General features: G+C 39.6%; 1 protein-coding gene across 1 annotated transcript; it reads right to left on the reverse strand.

Moving 5' to 3' along the window:
- Positions 1–14,773: 14,773 nt before the first annotated feature.
- LOC107594208 (5-hydroxytryptamine receptor 7-like) lies at positions 14,774–17,569 on the reverse strand. The gene is made up of 2 exons (XM_016284167.1): positions 17,091–17,569; positions 14,774–15,527 (listed from the first exon to the last, which is right to left on the reverse strand). The coding sequence occupies exons 1-2, from the start codon at positions 17,567–17,569 to the stop codon at positions 14,774–14,776; spliced, it is 1,233 nt and encodes a 410-aa protein (XP_016139653.1).
- Between the last annotated feature and the right edge of the window lie 749 nt (positions 17,570–18,318).

An 18,318-nucleotide genomic window follows, 5' to 3' on the forward strand; every position in this document is an offset into this window, starting at 1 on the left:
ACAAGTCCATCCTGAGAAGTGTGAATCTTCTCAGACCTTAAAAGGCTCACGCACAGTTCTGCACATGTTGTTTTTCTTCTGCTAAGTCTTCTGCTAAAACCTCCTGATTGCGGCCCGTGTGGGGAGCCTGAGCCGGTGTGGGCGTGCCCGGTGGGCTCCAACACATAGTCAGTCAGTCTGTGGTTCTGTTAGATTCTGAGAAGATGAGGATGTGAGCTAGCACCCCTCTAAGGACACCCTAAGTCTGTGCCAGGCCTCGGGCCTTGACTTTCCATTGACCAAAGATCCTAGGATCTCAGCTGATGTCTCTCTTAGCTCTTTTGCACTTTCCACTGGGAAGAAACTCCCAATCACCATCGAGTCAGAACATCTTTGGAGTTCATCACTCTTCAAACCCGGAAAAAGGTGATCGCGACTCCTACACCATCGAACCTCCAAACCATCAAGACTTTCATCTGAGACTGCATCCGTACGCTCGTTCCAGGCCAAGGCAATGCAAGTACCATACATTTAACTAAACAAAGCAGAGGTTTAGTATAAGCTGTAGACCCCGTTTTAAAACGGCGCTTATGGTTTCACTCAGGTGGTTAACTGACTCTTTTCATAGCTTCATTCTCTGGTTTTTCCTGACGGCTTCATCCATCAAGCCTCATTTGCCCTTTCCCATGTTTGAGTGATTGTTTGTTTGTTAGACTAGTTTGTGTTAGTGTTTAGTTAATAAAATTCTTGTGCACAAATTACATTTATAGAGTTTCTGATTCTGCCTTGCAAATTAATGTCGGTTTTCGATTTTGATCCTTACTACATGGTCTAATGCATTAATACTGTATGAAAGTATTTTCTGTGGCCACGGAAATATCCTTTCCTAGAGTTGATATGAACTTACACTGAATGTTCGCTGGACGAACAGATTGGTTGATGGCAATTTAATTCTGCTACAGTTACTACTGGCAGCTGATATAAATAATTGTAATTAATCATAATTAACTGTAATTATTTATATACATTTCCCTTTTGAGCTAATTTGCTACACTACTGCTAGTTATTGTGTATTCGATGCTAGCCTTTCTCTGCAGCACTACTCGGATCTGATCTGTTTTCTGACTTTTAGGTTTGACCCATCTGCTAAGTCAGGACCTCCTGCTGTTGACCAATTACAGTGATGGTTTCACTCCTCGGTTCTGGATCCAGGCTGGTCCTTAGTCCTTATCTTCTGTACAAATGTCGCTGTACAAATAAATAAATTTGAATCTTCGGCTTGGACATGCAGCCACTTCTGAGGAAGCCTCCCAGCATCAGTTCCCCAGTATAACGCTGCAACCTCAGGACCTGCGTGTCCTTCTCGTGGGCTAGTACTCTTCTGAGTACATGCTTTGTGACATGCTCCCTATCCTCTGGCCAGGGTGTGCTACTCACTTCTCACCCTGAGGTGTCTCCTGAGATTTGAGTCGTTCCTTAACCTTCATGCACGTTCTCTGAGCTAGAGCTCCTCTCGCTGAGGCATTGAGGAGCTCAACGCTCCATAGACGGTCGGGCCCGTGGGTCCTCACTGTCACACATCCTTTATGGTTGAACCAGTAATCACCCCTCTGCGGAGTGGGGTGGAGTACACGGCGTTCCCTGAGGTAAGAGGGATTTATGTTTCTGTGGAAACCCCTCTTTTGTGCTTCTGCTCTGAGGAGCAGTAAGCTCTATTCGCATGAATGGCTATTGGGTCCCGCTATTTCTTCAGATTCTATCGGGTCTGGTTATACGGGATGAGCATGAGACCATGTCCAGCTGCAAAAGTGGACTGTCTCTTATTGGGCCCTGCTGGGTTACCCCTTCTAATCGCCCCCTTCAGGTCGAGCTGAGAAGTGTTCCCCTCTCTGTGAGGGTTAGCTATGAGTCGCTCACAGTATGTGCTGTAAGGGCCCACCTCAGCTTGAGAACCGAGAGCACTGCTCCCGAAGAACCCCATTTGCAACAAACTAAGTGTTAGGCCTGTCTCTGTCGCCTCCTTGGTCAGTTGCCTTTATGTTGGATCTATCTGCCCCCGGACATGGCTGTGCTCCCTTGACTGTGGGAGGGTCCCTTTGAGCTCACTGGTCCTGGGCAGACTGGGTGAGTCCTCCTCTCGACTCGAGAGTTAGGTCCTCCTCTCGACTCGAGAGTTAGGTCCTCTACCCTGGGCTATTGGTCGCTTCGGTCGAGCTGGGTTCCTCTTTCTCCTCGCTAGGGGTTTAACCCTCCGCTCTTGAGCTCCGTGGCAGTAACATCAGGTAGTTGGGCTGCTTGCTGCTTCCCTGATAAGCTGCCTCTATTTGGGTAAGCCAGGCAGTGCTCCCCTCACCTCAGAGGGTTGTCTGTGAGCCTGCCGCTCCCGAATGAGCAAAAGGGCCTCTTGCAAGCGCGCCGCTTCCTTCTGGGCATCTGTGAGCAGATGCTTCGGAATCTGTTCTGTGAGCGTGCCACAGTCACATAGGGCCCCTAGGCCATGGTATCCATGCTATGGTAAGTGCACACACTAATTTCTGTGCACTTTCTAAAATCCACATTGTGGTAAGTGTGCACGCTAAGCATTCTGGGCACTTTCTAAAATCCTGTATGGTAAGGGTTATGCGCTGTTAGCCTTGTTCCCCTTCTCTAAGTTGGCTTAGGCCCCGGTTCTCGCCTTGGGCTCCACTCAACTAATGTATCTCTGTTGATACATTTCTGAGCAGGGTGTTGCTACCAAAGATCTGTCGAGTCAGTTCTTTGAGCAGGCTTATTCAGAACCGGTGGTAGCCCCCCCTGGGTGACAGGCCAGGGTCTGGTGTGGTTTTTTTAACCACCTGGCCGTTATCCCCTTAAAGGAATCTATTTCTTCTGATTCCAAGCCTTGAGCTCTGCCCTAGGCTTGGGCTTCCCAGCCCAGACACTATCAGGTAAGTTTTTTAGGGTATGCAGCTCAGGCCCTTGGCCGGAGGGGATAATGTCACTGACAGCCATCAAGGCATCCAAGGGGCAACTCCCACGGCTATGGTAGAGTTGGTACTTAGTGCTCGCTGTGATTTTCTGGCATGCACTCCCCTCAGCATGGTGGCGTGGGTATACCGTTCCCCATAGTGACCCCTAGAGGACGCAGCTTTGTTCCCCTTCTCTAAGTTGGCTTAGGCCCCGGTTCTCGCCTTGGGCTCCACTCAACTAATGTATCTCTGTTGATACATTTCTGAGCAGGGTGTTGCTACCAAAGATCTGTCGAGTCAGTTCTTTGAGCAGGCTTATTCAGAACCGGTGGTAGCCCCCCCTGGGTGACAGGCCAGGGTCTGGTGTGGTTTTTTTAACCACCTGGCCGTTATCCCCTTAAAGGAATCTATTTCTTCTGATTCCAAGCCTTGAGCTCTGCCCTAGGCTTGGGCTTCCCAGCCCAGACACTATCAGGTAAGTTTTTTAGGGTATGCAGCTCAGGCCCTTGGCCGGAGGGGATAATGTCACTGACAGCCATCAAGGCATCCAAGGGGCAACTCCCACGGCTATGGTAGAGTTGGTACTTAGTGCTCGCTGTGATTTTCTGGCATGCACTCCCCTCAGCATGGTGGCGTGGGTATACCGTTCCCCATAGTGACCCCTAGAGGACGCAGCTTGAAGATCCCTCGAAAGGGAACGTCTCAGGTTATGTATGTAACCATGGTTCCCTGAGAAGGGAACGAGACACTGCGTCCTCTAGTTTCCTTGCCATGCTTCAGACGCAAGCTTCAGACGAAGAAGCGGATGACATGTTATCCCGGCGCCCTTTTATACTGTATTGCGCAGGGTAATGACGTCATAGGTTGTCGCCGGCCAATGTTATTGTCATTTTTAGATGTATGCTTCAGACACCGGTCACGCTGAAGGCGTTCTCCCATAGCGACCCCTAGAGGACGCAGTGTCTCATTCCCTTGTCAGGGAACCATGGTTACATACGTAACCTGAGATGTTTTCTTTATATCAGAGGAAAATGCCTAACATGTAAATAAAAACGTTGCGTTCACATTTTGGGCTCATATGTGGATCTCCACATATGCTTTACAATTTTGTCTTTGTCACTGTCTTGGTACATTAAGCTACATTAATCGTTATTCGTGTTGAGCGTTGTATGATTGTCTGTTCAATTTCTGCTAATTCACAAGCCGAGTGAGAGTCATACTTGCAAAGTTAATAGAGTTGTGACGGTGATTACATTTTCCCACCGGTTAATCGACGTGTGACAATTGTAATACTGGGGGCTGGGGGTTTGTTCATTGGAGTTTTCTCTCTTTTCCTCGCTTTCCTTCGCTTTTAAATAGCTCATTTGGCTCCCAAACTCTGGAATAGCCTTCCTGATAACGTTCGGGGTTCAGACACACTCTCTCTGTTTAAATCTAGATTAAAGACACATCTCTTTAGCCAAGCATTCAAATAATGCATCTCATAATCTTTTACTGCAGTTATATCTAATCAAATGCACATTATTATTCTTTAGTTTGGGTTAAACAAATCAATTTTGCTTGGTTGGAACAGCAGTTACGCTAATTATGTTTGTATTTGTTTCTCTGTCTTTTGCCACGGGATTAACATCCCGTGGTAACTAGGATTTACACAAGCTTCAGTCTGGATCCAGAACACCTGAGAAGAGATGATGCAACCCCTCAGAGGACCTCAGATGATGCCAACCCTGAAACAACTTACAGAACGACCACATTTTGCTATAAGTTTATTTGCATTATATAATAACTGCTGTTAATATTATTCATTGTCTGTTTTATTACGTCTTAAATTGATTTTTCCGTACTGCTGGTTCGTCTGGTCAGAGGAGAACTGGCCTCCCGACTGAGCCTGGTTTCTCCCAAGGTTTTTTCTCCATTCTGTCACCGATGGAGTTTTGGTTCCTTGCCGCTGTCGCCTCTGGCTTGCTTAGTTGGGGACACTTAATTTCCAGCGATATCGTTGACATGATTGCAAAGATATTATTTAAACTGAGCTGGATGTTGACATCACTGAATTCAATGATGAACTGTCTTTAACTGAAAAATGAGTGTTTACTATTGTCATTTTGCATTATTGACACTATTTTCCTAATTAATGCTGTTCAGTTGCTTTGACACAATCTGTATTGTTAAAAGCGCTATATAAATAAAGGTGACTTGACTTGACTTGACTTAAAAATGCCCGTGTGCATTTTACTTTCACTTTCAAATTAGCATCAATTCCGCGTCAATTGCTTGAATGGATACAACAAAACAGAACAATGACCAACTCACTTAACATTACATTAAACATTTTAATTAACAAAATAAATAAAAATACACCAAATAAATATAGATATAAAAATAAATAAATATAAAAAAATAAATATAGAACGTTTATTATCAAAACGAATAAGAAAGCTTGGAGGCACGGCATACACTTTGATATAAAATAAAATAAATAAATTACACAAAGTAAAAAAAAAAAAGTTAAAATCAGTAAACATTGTGCAACCAAATAAGAAATTAAAATATAAAAAATCCAAAATTACCTAGATAAACCGCAAAAGTCAACAGGGTTTTCAAAATCGAAAATATCGCCATATATTGAGCAGCTGCGTTCAGTTTTTAATTGTAGTGTCGGTTCTCTAACTGCACTAAATAATTTTTATTACTATAAAAAAAAATCTAAATGACGGTGAGCGGTGAGCAAGTGACGTAACTTGCGGCTTAACACCAGCAAGCCAAGGGGCCCTGTCATACACCCGGCGCAATGCGGTGCCAGGCACGGCGCACATGTTTTTGCTAGTTTCAGCCTGGCGCAGGTGTCATTTTCATGTCCTGCGCCATGTTGTTTAACTAGCAAATGCATTTAAAACGAGGTGTGTTCAGGCGCATTGCTGGTGCATTGCTATTTTGAGGCAACTGAAATAGACTGCGCCATTGACCAACAAAAACCTGGTCTAAAGTCTGGCGCAATATTTATTTATTTTATTTTTTTATTTAAAGAGAGCGTTAGTAATATGCGCCTATAGGCGGGTGAACAACGCGCGTACACTTTGCATACACACACAGGGATGCGCAGCAGCACACAAACATTTTAAAAAATGAAAAATTAAAGGATTAAAATGTAAAAGATTATTATTGTGTACATAAATAAATAAAAAAACCTACATGTCATAATGGATAGTCTTGCATGTATCAGAATTACGCGCACGAGCAGATCCGTTCCCTCACTAGAGAAGCCTTCAGTTTTTCCACTTGCTAATTCCGCCATGTAAATAGTGAATCCACCATGGCGCCAGTGCAACTGGCTTTTAAAGGGAATGGGAGATGAGACTCTGATTGGTTTGTGACACTGGCATACAAGAGACATGTTTTCTTTACATTGCTTTCTTCTTTGTTTTTTTTACATGTTTTCTTAAGTCCATTTTATTCCTCTTAACATTTTAGTGTGTATGTCTTTAAGAAATGTATGGTTGGCCTGTCAGGTGACCAGTCTATGAGACAGCTGGCACCAAGGCTTTTTTTTTTATTTCTGAAAGAAATCGGTTTAATCAGGGTTAGTATGATTTTGGTTCAACCAATGGCCATTTGAAATGGGTGAATATTAACCTATTTTTTTCTCTTAATTACCCATCCAAATTAATCAATTACCGAATCTGCAATTAAGCCTCACATGAAGCAGAACTGGCTACAAACCACAGCACAAATAAATGAATGAAGTGATGTTAAAAATTTATCTCTTGCATTGCCTAATTTATTTCTTGGAGTGCCACAGTGCTGCATTAACATGGCATCTGCCTTTGCTGAAGTTGAGAGGTTGACTTACATAAGCATCTATGAATAATTTTTTGAGCATGGCAGTACATGCCTGTGCTTTTTACAGTGAGGTCCATCCCATTTAGATGTAAAATACAGCGAGAGTGTATGGGGTGACCTAACTTCGTTTAGGATATTGGTAGGTTTAAAATGGAAATGAAATCTTGCTTGAAACAATAAATATTTTGCACATTGCGAACAAGATCATCTGATTTTGAATGTTCTATGACATCGGGGAGCTTAATGAGAAAGAATGAGGTGTAACTTTGAAAAGACAAAGGCAACGGTGTCATTTGATTGCAGTTTGCGCCCTGTGTTCCAGGCTGGCACCCCACCAGTCATCCTTCTCACATATATAAACACAGACAACCTCCAAGGATAAAATTATAAGCCCCAGGGTTCTTTGTTTACCAAAACATCCTCAACAAACAAAGCCAAGTTGAATTTTAATGATAATGGTTTAGCCCCCTGCTGATTGATTTTAGAGTCTAACTGAAATAATGCATGTTTGAACATAAGCAAAAGCATGGAAGATTACCTTTTTTTTTAGGATTTATGGCACTCTCAGACTTCATTGAAAAACATGATGTGAATAAATCCTCGGAGGATTTCCAATTTAGACAATAAACCTGACACCTCACATTCTGTACAAATCCTTGGCACCTTGCTGCATGATGAAGGGTCCTTGAAAAGTGTTGCCCTGGTGAATAACAGTATGTCAGCCGAAGGGTGTGCTCTGCAAGTTTATTATTGGCGACATGTCAGAGTATGAAGACTAAATCCTGAATTTGTCACCCAGGCCTCAATATTTAAGAAAAAACATTACATTTACAATTATTTGACTTTGGAATGTATTTTATGAATTATCTAAAATGTTACTTTTATAAAGAATTGACTTATTCATTACTAAAAAGTATTTCTTGAACAGCACACAAAATGATGAACAAAACAATTACAGTTGCTTAATAAATTGGGGGGGAAAAGAGACTCTTTTAGAGAGAGATCCCCCTTGTATGATTAACCACATTTTGCTCCATATAAATATTAGTCAATAGTGTGCCATGTCAGTCATGTTAAATGAGAGATGTTTACTTACAATCTCAATACAATAACGAGCGATAGAGTAGCTGTGTCTCCAGGTTCACTGGAGAGTGAGATTAGTGCAATGGCAGCAATAAGCCTCTCCACATTAGCACAGGGCAACATCTAGTCCTGCTGTGATGCTGGCAAAAGCTGAGGAGCTTAAAATAACCGCAAACCTAACAAATCAACCTCTTTACCAACTTAACCAGTCAAGAGGCAAAGTTCTAATAATACCCAGTGTGTTCTAAAAGTCTGAGATCACAATAGAGAAACAAAGTAAAAATTGAATTAAAGGGGTCATATGATGCGATTTAAATTTTTTCCTTTCTCTTTGAAGTGTTACAAGCTCTTGGTGCATAAAGAAGATCTGTAAAGTTGCAAAGACTAAAGTCTCAAATCCAAAGAGATATTCTTTATAAAAGTTAAGAGTCAACCACGCCTACCTAAAACGGCTCGTTCTAACACGCCCCCACATGTCTACGTCACGATGTGGGAAGATTTGCATAACGCCGCCCAAATGTTCACGCAAAGAATGAAGGTGTAACTTTTATTCTCGCTGTAGTATTGTTGTTGCCACCATGTCGTGGAGATGCTGTGTGTTTCGTTGTGAAAGCGAAACTACTTCGTTTGGCCTTCCAAAAGAGGACGATATCTGCTTCGTCATGCCTGGAGCTGATCCGTGCTGGTTGCTGAGGAAATACAACAACTTTGCGCTGTGGATCGCCGGATCGGCTTTCACCATGGACGAAGCGGAGTCCAGCCCGGGGTCGTCACATCATGTGGTTGCCGCAAGCCAGCCGGCCATGCCGTTCTCAAGCCCGTCAAGAGGACACGACTAGAAATCAGTGGTTAAGTTGTATTAATTTACAACACTGTTCCAGAACAGTACAACCCAAATATTCATTTTATGTGCAGCACATTTTATGGAGGACTGTTTCCTGATCCTGGGAGAGTATTTTAACCTCTCTTTTTGGACCTCTGAATATTTTAAATCAATGAATTTATGAGCAGACTGTGGTTTATGCAGTGTTCATCAATGACATCTTTTTATTTATTTAAATCAAAATCATATCTACATTGCTATAAAAAATGCAATTTTTATACTATTTTCAGCAGAAAGCATGGAAAGAATATTGATGGCCTCTATTAGTTCAAAGTCATTGACAGATGCAATTAAGCCTCACATCTTTATTTCCTGCAGCTCCTATCAGGTTCCTGTTACAATTGTATTCATTCCCATTGGGAGCATTTAAACATTTCACAGTGGCCAGTGAATAACGGCATAAAACAGCTGAATAAATCAATCAGCATTTACAGAGGTTGTTCTCCCTCTCCTTAATACCTGTTCTTAATTGCTGTCATCCATTAATTCCTGACTTCTTGTTAGTAATGGTACCTGCTGTGGAGAAATCTCTGAGGTGTTATTCCTGACTGATTGTGAAGTTCTGTTAATGATGTAGTCTGATTGGATCAAATGGCAATACTTTAACCTCCAGGACAGCTGGTCAATTACAGCTTCTCATTAAGGAAGGAGAAGTTCAGGCTCCTGGAAATAGAGCCTGAATGTCAGGCACTATAATATTCAGATTTTTTTTCTAAATTGCCAAAATAGGATGCACAGGGTGCTTAATGAGAATTTCTTGTTAGCTTGTACGTCCAGTTTGTGTGCCAGAGCCCCGATGATGTCGGGGCTAATAATATCACCTCCTCTTGCTTTCAGTGTGATTGGACTGTCCTTCAGGGCTGTTTGATTTATTAGTCTTGAGACTTCTTTGTTTCAGAGGTAGCAGCGGAAATCATGTTCACATGGAGTGGCGTGTTGTGTGGAATCTGCTCGGGGTGTGCAGTGTACTAAAGAACAACAGACAGGCGTTCCAAACACCAACAGGGTCATTCTTACTTTCCTTTGTAAGTTTAGATTGGAATTATAATGATGCCAGGTGGAATTTGTGTCATTAAACTAGTATTCAAAGACATCAAACTGGTGGAGAGTGCTTATGTGATATGTCTATGATAAAACACGCCTAAAAGAAGCAAATAGTATGGATAGATAAAGTGTTTTTGTGTGGAAGATCTCTTTTTGATCAGTAGGATGTAAAGCATGAAGAATGTTGCTTCCAGAGCTTGATACCCATACAGAAGATCAGTATCTTAAGTGTCTTTCCAGGCTGGAAAACATCACTCTTTCATGCTTTGTACATGGTGTAGGTTGGAGAACGTGTCTCCCTGATTGAACTGATATGTGTGCTGGTTCTTCTGAAACTGGTGGCAATAGATTCACCTTGAAATCTTTCCTGCACTGATGTATTGGAATACATTTCTGAAATATTTATTTATTTGCAGATGGCCTAATTTAGAAGGTTTTATAGATGATTTGAATTAAAACGTACAATATTTATAAGGTCTGCAATTATTAATAATACAGTAATTAGTAAGTAAGTTTTTGTTGATTGCACTCATTACCAACAGATCTTATAAGAAACTCAATTTATTTGGATTTCAAAACAAAATCTTGCAATTAATGTTGCCATACTAGTATGTGTGTGATAATCTGTAAATATGGGCTAAGAAAAATATAAACCTCACCAGAAAATTATGTTCAATACATCATCTTTACTGTGCAAAAAGACATGCATTTCGTTTGATTTTTTGTTGATTGCACTCATTACCAACAGATCTTATAAGAAACTCAATTTATTTGGATTTCAAAACAAAATCTTGCAATTAATGTTGCCATACTAGTATGTGTGTGATAATCTGTAAATAAGAAAAATATAAACCTCACCAGAAAATTATGTTCAATACATCATCTTTACTGTGCAAAAAGACATGCATTTCGTTTGAATTTTAGCTGGATATTGAAACTAGATAAAGTAAAGCAAATGCCAGTGCTGGCAAGGCAGCAAATGTGTTAATAGTGTTTAAGGTTTAAATACATGTTAGGCTTAGTTTTTATTAGGCTATTGCCACAACATTCAAGACACTGTGAAAGAAAGAAGACCAACTGTAATTCAGGTATGTAAGTACTAAGGTGCCAACACTGTCAGTAAAAATTTGAATTAACTGAATCAATCAACATCAATGGGAGATTTTCTTAAATATCTTAAACATTATATATAATATATAAGATAAACAAATATCTTAAACATTAAAAAAGGAATATCAATATTAAAGTCACCATGAAATCAATTTTTATGGAATACTGTAGTGTTTATTATAAATAATTTATCCGAGCACTTCATTATTTTTTTTTTTATTCATGTGCCCTCGTAATCTTTCATCAAAAATGTTAACCTCCCCTCCCCCTCAAAACGACTCCTCTACTCTTCCGGTCACGAGCTATGGCGCAAGGGCGGAACTATCTGGAACTGATATCAGCTGCAGTGACGTTTGGAATAAACGACAGGGGGGAAAGCTGAAGCTGATGCTTCACTTTATAGCACTGACACCAGTCATGAGGGAGTACATTACCCCTAAACATTGAGAAGATATTAGGAAATTAGGACAACATTACTCTTAGGACTTCACAAACTAATTTTTTTCATGAATATGACTTAACCTGATGGAGGACGCGGTAGATTAGCTTTGCTGTCAACTACAGCTCACTTCAAGTGAATCTCCTTTTTCACCTATTATATTTTTATATTACATTATATATTTTATTATATATTTACTGCTTATTAGCCATGAAATACAACTTTAACATTGGTGCTATTTTTGGTTTTATACGATGCATATATTTGTTTTTGTTATATGTTTATATTTTGTAATAGTTTCTTTAAAAATTATTTTGGTGCCGTTGATCGTCGTCGTCGTCATTATCCTTAATAAATAAAACATTTATTCATGCTTGGGTGCTGTGAATCCAGTGCAGAGAAATCCCCCACCACTAACTGCAAAGTGCAAACTGGCATCTTAGATCTGCCTCCATTTTGCCTCCATTTTGTTGGCAACACCCCCAATTGATTGAATGCCAAACTTCCAACGATCCAATCAATTCCCAAAGGACGAAATCAAGAATTTCAGATGCCGTTTCACTCGGATATACATCACAGCAGAGAAAAAAAGACAATCGCAACTTCCGTTTCATGCCGACTTTAAAAGAATATCAAGACAGTGCTGCCTTGCAAACACTGTTATTGTTCAGATATTCCGATTATATATGCTAGACTGCATGGAGAACAAGAAAAACAGTGGCATCAGTAGCAATAAACTGTTTCAAAGTTCATTTAATAGTGATTACTGGTAGTGTTAAAGTTACCATTTTAAAATGATGCTATACATGTCTAGAACTAAACTACTGGACTACAGTCTTTAACCTCATCATTTACAATATTCACTGAGGACATCTGTCAGTTTAATAAAGTACAATGCTATTGCATAGCACATTGAAGCCTGAAATCTGAATATATTTGCAGGTACATTGATTCCAAATAGCCCCCTGGGAAATGGACAGGAACCAGCCCTCATGCTGTGGGAAAAACATAGATGGAAAAACAAGACTGAAAGACTCAGCAGGGCAGCATGTCACAGCATTCAGAAAGAGGTACAATTTACAGAACAGTCGTTCGTGTTCAGTTCAGGTATAACATGAGAACAAAAACCTTTCTTTTATTTGTAATGTGGCCTAACTAATAACTCCTAAATAATATTATTTGCTTTTTAGTCTTAGACGCTTGACACGTTTCGCTGATGACAACCCATTTATTTCCCCTTCTGCTTATAGAACAAAGGACAATATGTGACCTCACTAGGGATGCTTGCAAAGCATAACTTTTAAATCCTTATACTATGAAAATCAGGCCAATAATAAAAGCATAATATGGACTTCGATTCATGTCGAATAGTATGTCCAAATACTAAAGCAATCACAAGTTTAATCATATATAATTCATTGACTACAGCAGTTTGTTTGGTGCCCTAAGCATCTTAATTATACACCTTTTCTCTTTTCTCTTTCAGGCCTGTTACTCTGTTTTAGGTAGGAATGCATAGGGACAATATTGATTATTGGTCAGTATTCAAGTTTTTTATTGTATCTATCGATGTTAACTTTATTTGTGCAGGTTATTTTCTTTATTTTACATTTACAGTGGGTACGGAAAGTATTCAGACCCCCTTACATTTTTCACTCTTTGTTATATTGCAGCCATTTGCTAAAATCATTTAAGTTAATTTTTTTCCCTCATTAATGTACACACAGCACCCCATATTGACAGAAAAACACAGAATTGTTGACATTTTTGCAGATTTATTAAAAAAGAAAAACTGAAATATCACATGGTCCTAAGTATTCAGACCCTTTGCTCAGTATTTAGTAGAAGCACCCTTTTGATCGAATACAGCCATGAGTCTTTTTGGGAAAGAGGCAACAAGTTTTTCACACCTGGATTTAGGGATCCTCTGCCATTCCTCCTTGCAGAGCCTCTCCAGTTCTGTCAGGTTGGATAGTAAACGTTGGTGGACAGCCATTTTTAGGTCTCTCCAGAGATGCTCAATTGGGTTTAAGTCAGGGCTCTGGCTGGGCCATTCAAGAACAGTCACAGAGTTGTTGTGAAGCCACTCCTTCATTATTTTAGCTGTGTGCTTAGGGTCATTGTCTTGTTGGAAGATAAACCTTCGGCCCAGTCTGAGGTCCTGAGCACTCGAGAAGGTTTTCGTCCAGGAAAGGGACAGGACGGGACTGCAATGAAGTGGAGTGTTGAAAACATCTTTATGATTGCTCGTACACTGCATACTTTATTCTCGTGTTCTATTATGCTTTATAAATTTGTCCTCGGGTACTTTTTTTTTTGAGATTGTTCACCCCAAAATGAAAATTATATCATTTACTCACCCTCATGTTGTTCCAAACCTGTGAACTTTAGATTTTTTTTTTTTTTTTTATGTCCATATAATGGAAGACGGCGGGATCCAATGTGACTTTTGTGAAATCCTGAGGAAAGTCATAGAGGTTTGGAACGACATGAGGGTAAGTAAATAGTGACCGAATTTAAGATTATGGGTAAACTATCCTTTTTAAAGTAATCAGACAAAAAAAAAGTTACTTCCATGCCGTGCTTATATTATAAGCACAGAAATAAACAACAAATAATACTGTATGAAATACGAACATGATACTGGTGTATTCATCGCTCTTTGATTTTGATTACTATTTTTCTCATTCATCAAGCACATTTTACAGCAATAAATTCTAATTTATAAAGCCTTTTATAAGACGGGACTGCAATGAAGTGTTGAAAACATCTTTATGATTGCTCGTACACTGCATACTTTATTCTCGTGTTCTATTATGCTTTATAAATTTGTCCTCGGGTACTTTTTTTTTGAGATTGTTCACCCCAAAATGAAAATTATATCATTTACTCACCCTCATGTTGTTCCAAACCTGTGAACATTTTTTTTTATTTTTTATGTCCATATAATGGAAGACGGCGGGATCCAATGTGACTTTTGTGAAATCCTGAGGAAAGTCATAGAGGTTTGGAACGACATGAGGGTAAGTAAATAGTGACCGAATTTAAGATTATGGGTAAACTATCCTTTTTAAAGTAATCAGACAAAAAAAAAGTTACTTCCATGCCGTGCTTATATTATAAGCACAGAAATAAACAACAAATAATACTGTATGAAATACGAACATGATACTGGTGTATTCATCGCTCTTTGATTTTGATTACTATTTTTCTCATTCATCAAGCACATTTTACAGCAATAAATTCTAATTTATAAAGCCTTTTATAAAACATATCATGAAGCTTTACAACCATTCCAATTTCACTTAATTGAAGTCATTGCAATTTCACTTAATTGAAGTGACTGAAAAGCTCTTCTGTGAGAGCAATAAAGAATTCATCAAAAACCTCTCTCAATCTCCATGTGACTGCTTCAGTCCCTAGAGAGACATGAAGGCTACAGACAGCCTACAACACCAGGTCAGGTCTCTCAGCTAGTTTCAAAGCCTCGTGCATGCTGGCTGCCGATAGCTTGCGGTTGATGTTCCGATAGCGGCAGCGGATGAGGTTGTGGTAGGTGGTCCTGAGGTCTCTGTTGAAGAATGCATAAATGAAGGGGTTGACGAGTGAGTTGGCATAACCCAGCCAAAGCAGCGTTCTCTCCACCCACAAAGGCACGCAGCTACACTGCACTCCACAGATGAACGGCCGCGCCGTAGAAAGCAGGAAGAAGGGCAGCCAGCATACAGCAAAAGCCCCCACAACAATCCCGAGGGTGGCCGCTGCCTTCTGCTCTCTTTTGAAGATGGAGATGTTTTTACGGTCATTTTTGAGAAGGCGAGAAAAGCTCACACACACCTCCACCTCCCTCTGCAGCTTTAGGACCGCAGTCACGCAGTTCACGCTTTCCTCATCTTCAGCTTTGGGAAAGCCAACGATTGTGTGTTTGGCAACACTCACCTTTGCCACTCTGTATATCCGGTAGTACATAATGAGCATCACGGACATGGGGATGTAGAAGGCCACGGCGGTGGAGTATATAGTGTAGCCCAGGTCCTGGCTGATCAGACACATATTGTCATCGTTGACATTCTGAGCCCATCCAAACAGTGGGGGCAGGGTGATGGAGGCAGAGAGAAGCCATACAGACAGCACTATTTTGGCCATGCACTTTCCACTCTGTCTCACAGGATACGTCAATGGCTTAGTGATGCCCAGGTACCTGAGAAAATGGAATGGAGAATGGGAAAAATGAAAGAAGGAAAAAAAGAACTGTTAAAGTGCATCACTGTCAAATAATGCATAAATGTGGGCACTTTCACAGTGCCTTTCTTTGTCCTTCTTTGGAATATTACAATCTAAGCTTGAAATAACTCCTTGAAAAGAGACTGGGGCTAGTTGTCATGATGAATAATTGTTTGTTTATTTTTTAAATATTTGTTTGGTAAACAAGTGATTATAATAAAATCACACTGACATACATTCAGACAATAGTCGAATATATATAAAAAGGGAGATTTCTATAGCAAAGTTCTCATGACAAGTGTGTTTTTCAAAAATGTTACATACACCGTACAAATTGATAACCTTTAATTGAGATATATCTTAAAGAGATATATCTACCTGATTTAACCCATTATTAAATTAAGTTTAGAAGCTTGAAAATAATGTAATGTGTTTGAGTGATATTAGGTAAAATTGATTTTGACTTGAATAAAGCCAGTTAATTTAGATGTTACCATTTTTTTCAGTGTATGCTGTCATAATTATTTCTCTCTCTCTCTATACATATATAAATGACACGACTAATGGTTTTATTAATGATTTACTGATGGTTTGACTTTTTTTTGCACATTACTTTTTACATTTTGGCTGGTTTTATAAATCGTTTTGTGTTTCAAAATAATTTAAAAAGAGTAATTATTTGAGTAAAAATATAATAAATGCATTTTATGCAAAATTCTCCTCTCTAGTGTACATTTTTCTCACTAGTTTATGGACACTGAATGGATTTTCTGAGGTTATGTTTTCAAGCTGCTTTCCGAAGTTAAACACTCATTGAGTGATTACATGAGACACTATACATTCAGTAAGTAGTAGTGTATCTTTTAACATGCCCTCGGATGTTCATTCATGTTTATTTCATGTTAATTAGACTACACTCCTGCTTTGCATGAACTGAGGCAAAGCGGGAGCGCACTTAAACTGTCACCCAATATAGAGCTCCAAAACTATTTATCGTCTGAATTCTTAATAAAACCAACTAATTTGAATGCTGAGACTTTGTTTCTTATTATTAAAAAAGTAACCTGCTCTGTCTTGTCTAACAGTGCGTTGTCTGCCCTCTTTGCTCTGCGGTATTTTTCACTCCGTCCTTGAGTTCGAGGCTAAAATAAATGCTTCTTTAAATACGATTAAACAAAGAAAATGAAATAGTACCATATTAAATTTTGGGGTGGCCGATCAGATGTCAGCTCTGGCTCCGCCACTGAGTAAATGTAGCTGTAGCCTATTTTTCTGGTCTGTAATGGTGAAAATGTTCAGTAGCTTATTTGTAGTCATGTTAAGATATAAGTCTATACAGAAACCGTTTTTTCAAAAATTAACCACCCTGAAAAATTCTCGATGGAGTAAAGATGTGACAACTTACCTCGGTCTCCTATACACACAATATACTGACTGAATGAAACGTTTAAACTGTATACAGTAATCTATCATTGATTAATTTAACCAAATTATGTTTGCATCTATTTTAAATTACAGCACTTATATCTGGGAGACCTACCTGTCTATGCTTATGACACATAGTGTCATTATTGAAGCGGTGCAGCACATCACGTCCATGGAGATAAAAACATTACAGAAAACACGACCAAAGATCCACTGCCCTCCTATGAGATCAGTGATGCTGACAAACGGCATTACGACCACCGCAACCGACAGGTCTGCAACGGCCAGAGAAACGATTAAGTAATTCGAAGGTTGCTTCAGTTTCTTTACAAAACACACTGATATTACCACCAGCAAATTCCCGCAGATTGTTAAAAAGGTAAGCAAGGTCAGAACCCCTCCGATGAGCACTTTTTCAACATGTCCGTAACTCAAAATCGGCTCTCCGCATCTGGTCTCGTTATCCATAAAACTTGGCGTCGGCAAAGTTGTAGTGGTATCGTGCATCTTGTTAAGAAAGCGCACGTCCATCACTTCAGATGTCAAACTAGTCATGAGTGCCTGCACGCGATCCTTCGTCAGTGTCGAAATCATTTTGGCTGTTGAGAGCTGTCCTTGGTTCTGAAAAGATGTTGCTCTCCTTATCCATCAGATATCCAAGTACATGATGTGTAGTTACACACATGCATTGCACTGATTTTCTGGCTATATCTGGGACAACAGAAGAACTTCCCATCTACACTCGAAGAGCCATTTAAGTTGTCAAGTTAACGCTCACAGAACGAACCGCGCGCTCTTTACGGCATTTATTTTATTGGCGTCTTGACTGCGCGTAATGACGCGAGATGTTTATGGGCGTGACTCTTTTAAAAAAAATACAGAATGCGCCCAGTATGATAGTCATGGGATCTTATGAGACAAGTCAAACAGGACAATATCACCTTGTAAGAGAAAAAGAGAGTATAAGCGTCACAATACATCAAACTCCCATTCATATAAGAATTGTATAATAAAGTATAATATAGAATAATATAAAGTATAATAAAGAATAATATTTCCCGACACTTTGATTAAAAAATATATTTTCTCTATTACCATCTCGTGGCCTAACATAGAATTACGATTAGCCTATACTAAGTCTTTGATCATAGTGTTATTCCTACACTATAAAAAAAATGTAAACCACTAAAATTGAATGTTTAATACTACCTTAAGTAAAACTGCATTTCATTGCATTTATTTGATCAGTTTGAATTTTAATCCTCTTAAAAATTAAGCAGAACGTATTGTGGTTATGATAAGATGTTGCTACAATACTGAATAGATTTTTTTCGGGATAAAAA

The sequence above is a fragment of the Sinocyclocheilus grahami genome, unplaced genomic scaffold (genome assembly GCF_001515645.1).
Source record: "Sinocyclocheilus grahami isolate Dianchi unplaced genomic scaffold, SAMN03320097.WGS_v1.1 scaffold180.1, whole genome shotgun sequence".
Taxonomy (NCBI): Eukaryota; Metazoa; Chordata; class Actinopteri; order Cypriniformes; family Cyprinidae; genus Sinocyclocheilus; species Sinocyclocheilus grahami.

Excerpts from the sequence above, each read along its gene's own strand:
- LOC107594208 (XM_016284167.1), bottom strand. The coding sequence starts at position 17,569 with ATGATTTCGACACTGACGAAGGATCGCGTGCAGGCACTCATGACTAGT. Across the intron at positions 15,528-17,090 it reads TGTGTCATAAGCATAGACAG|GTACCTGGGCATCACTAAGC; the intron begins GTAGGTCTCCCA and ends CCATTTTCTCAG.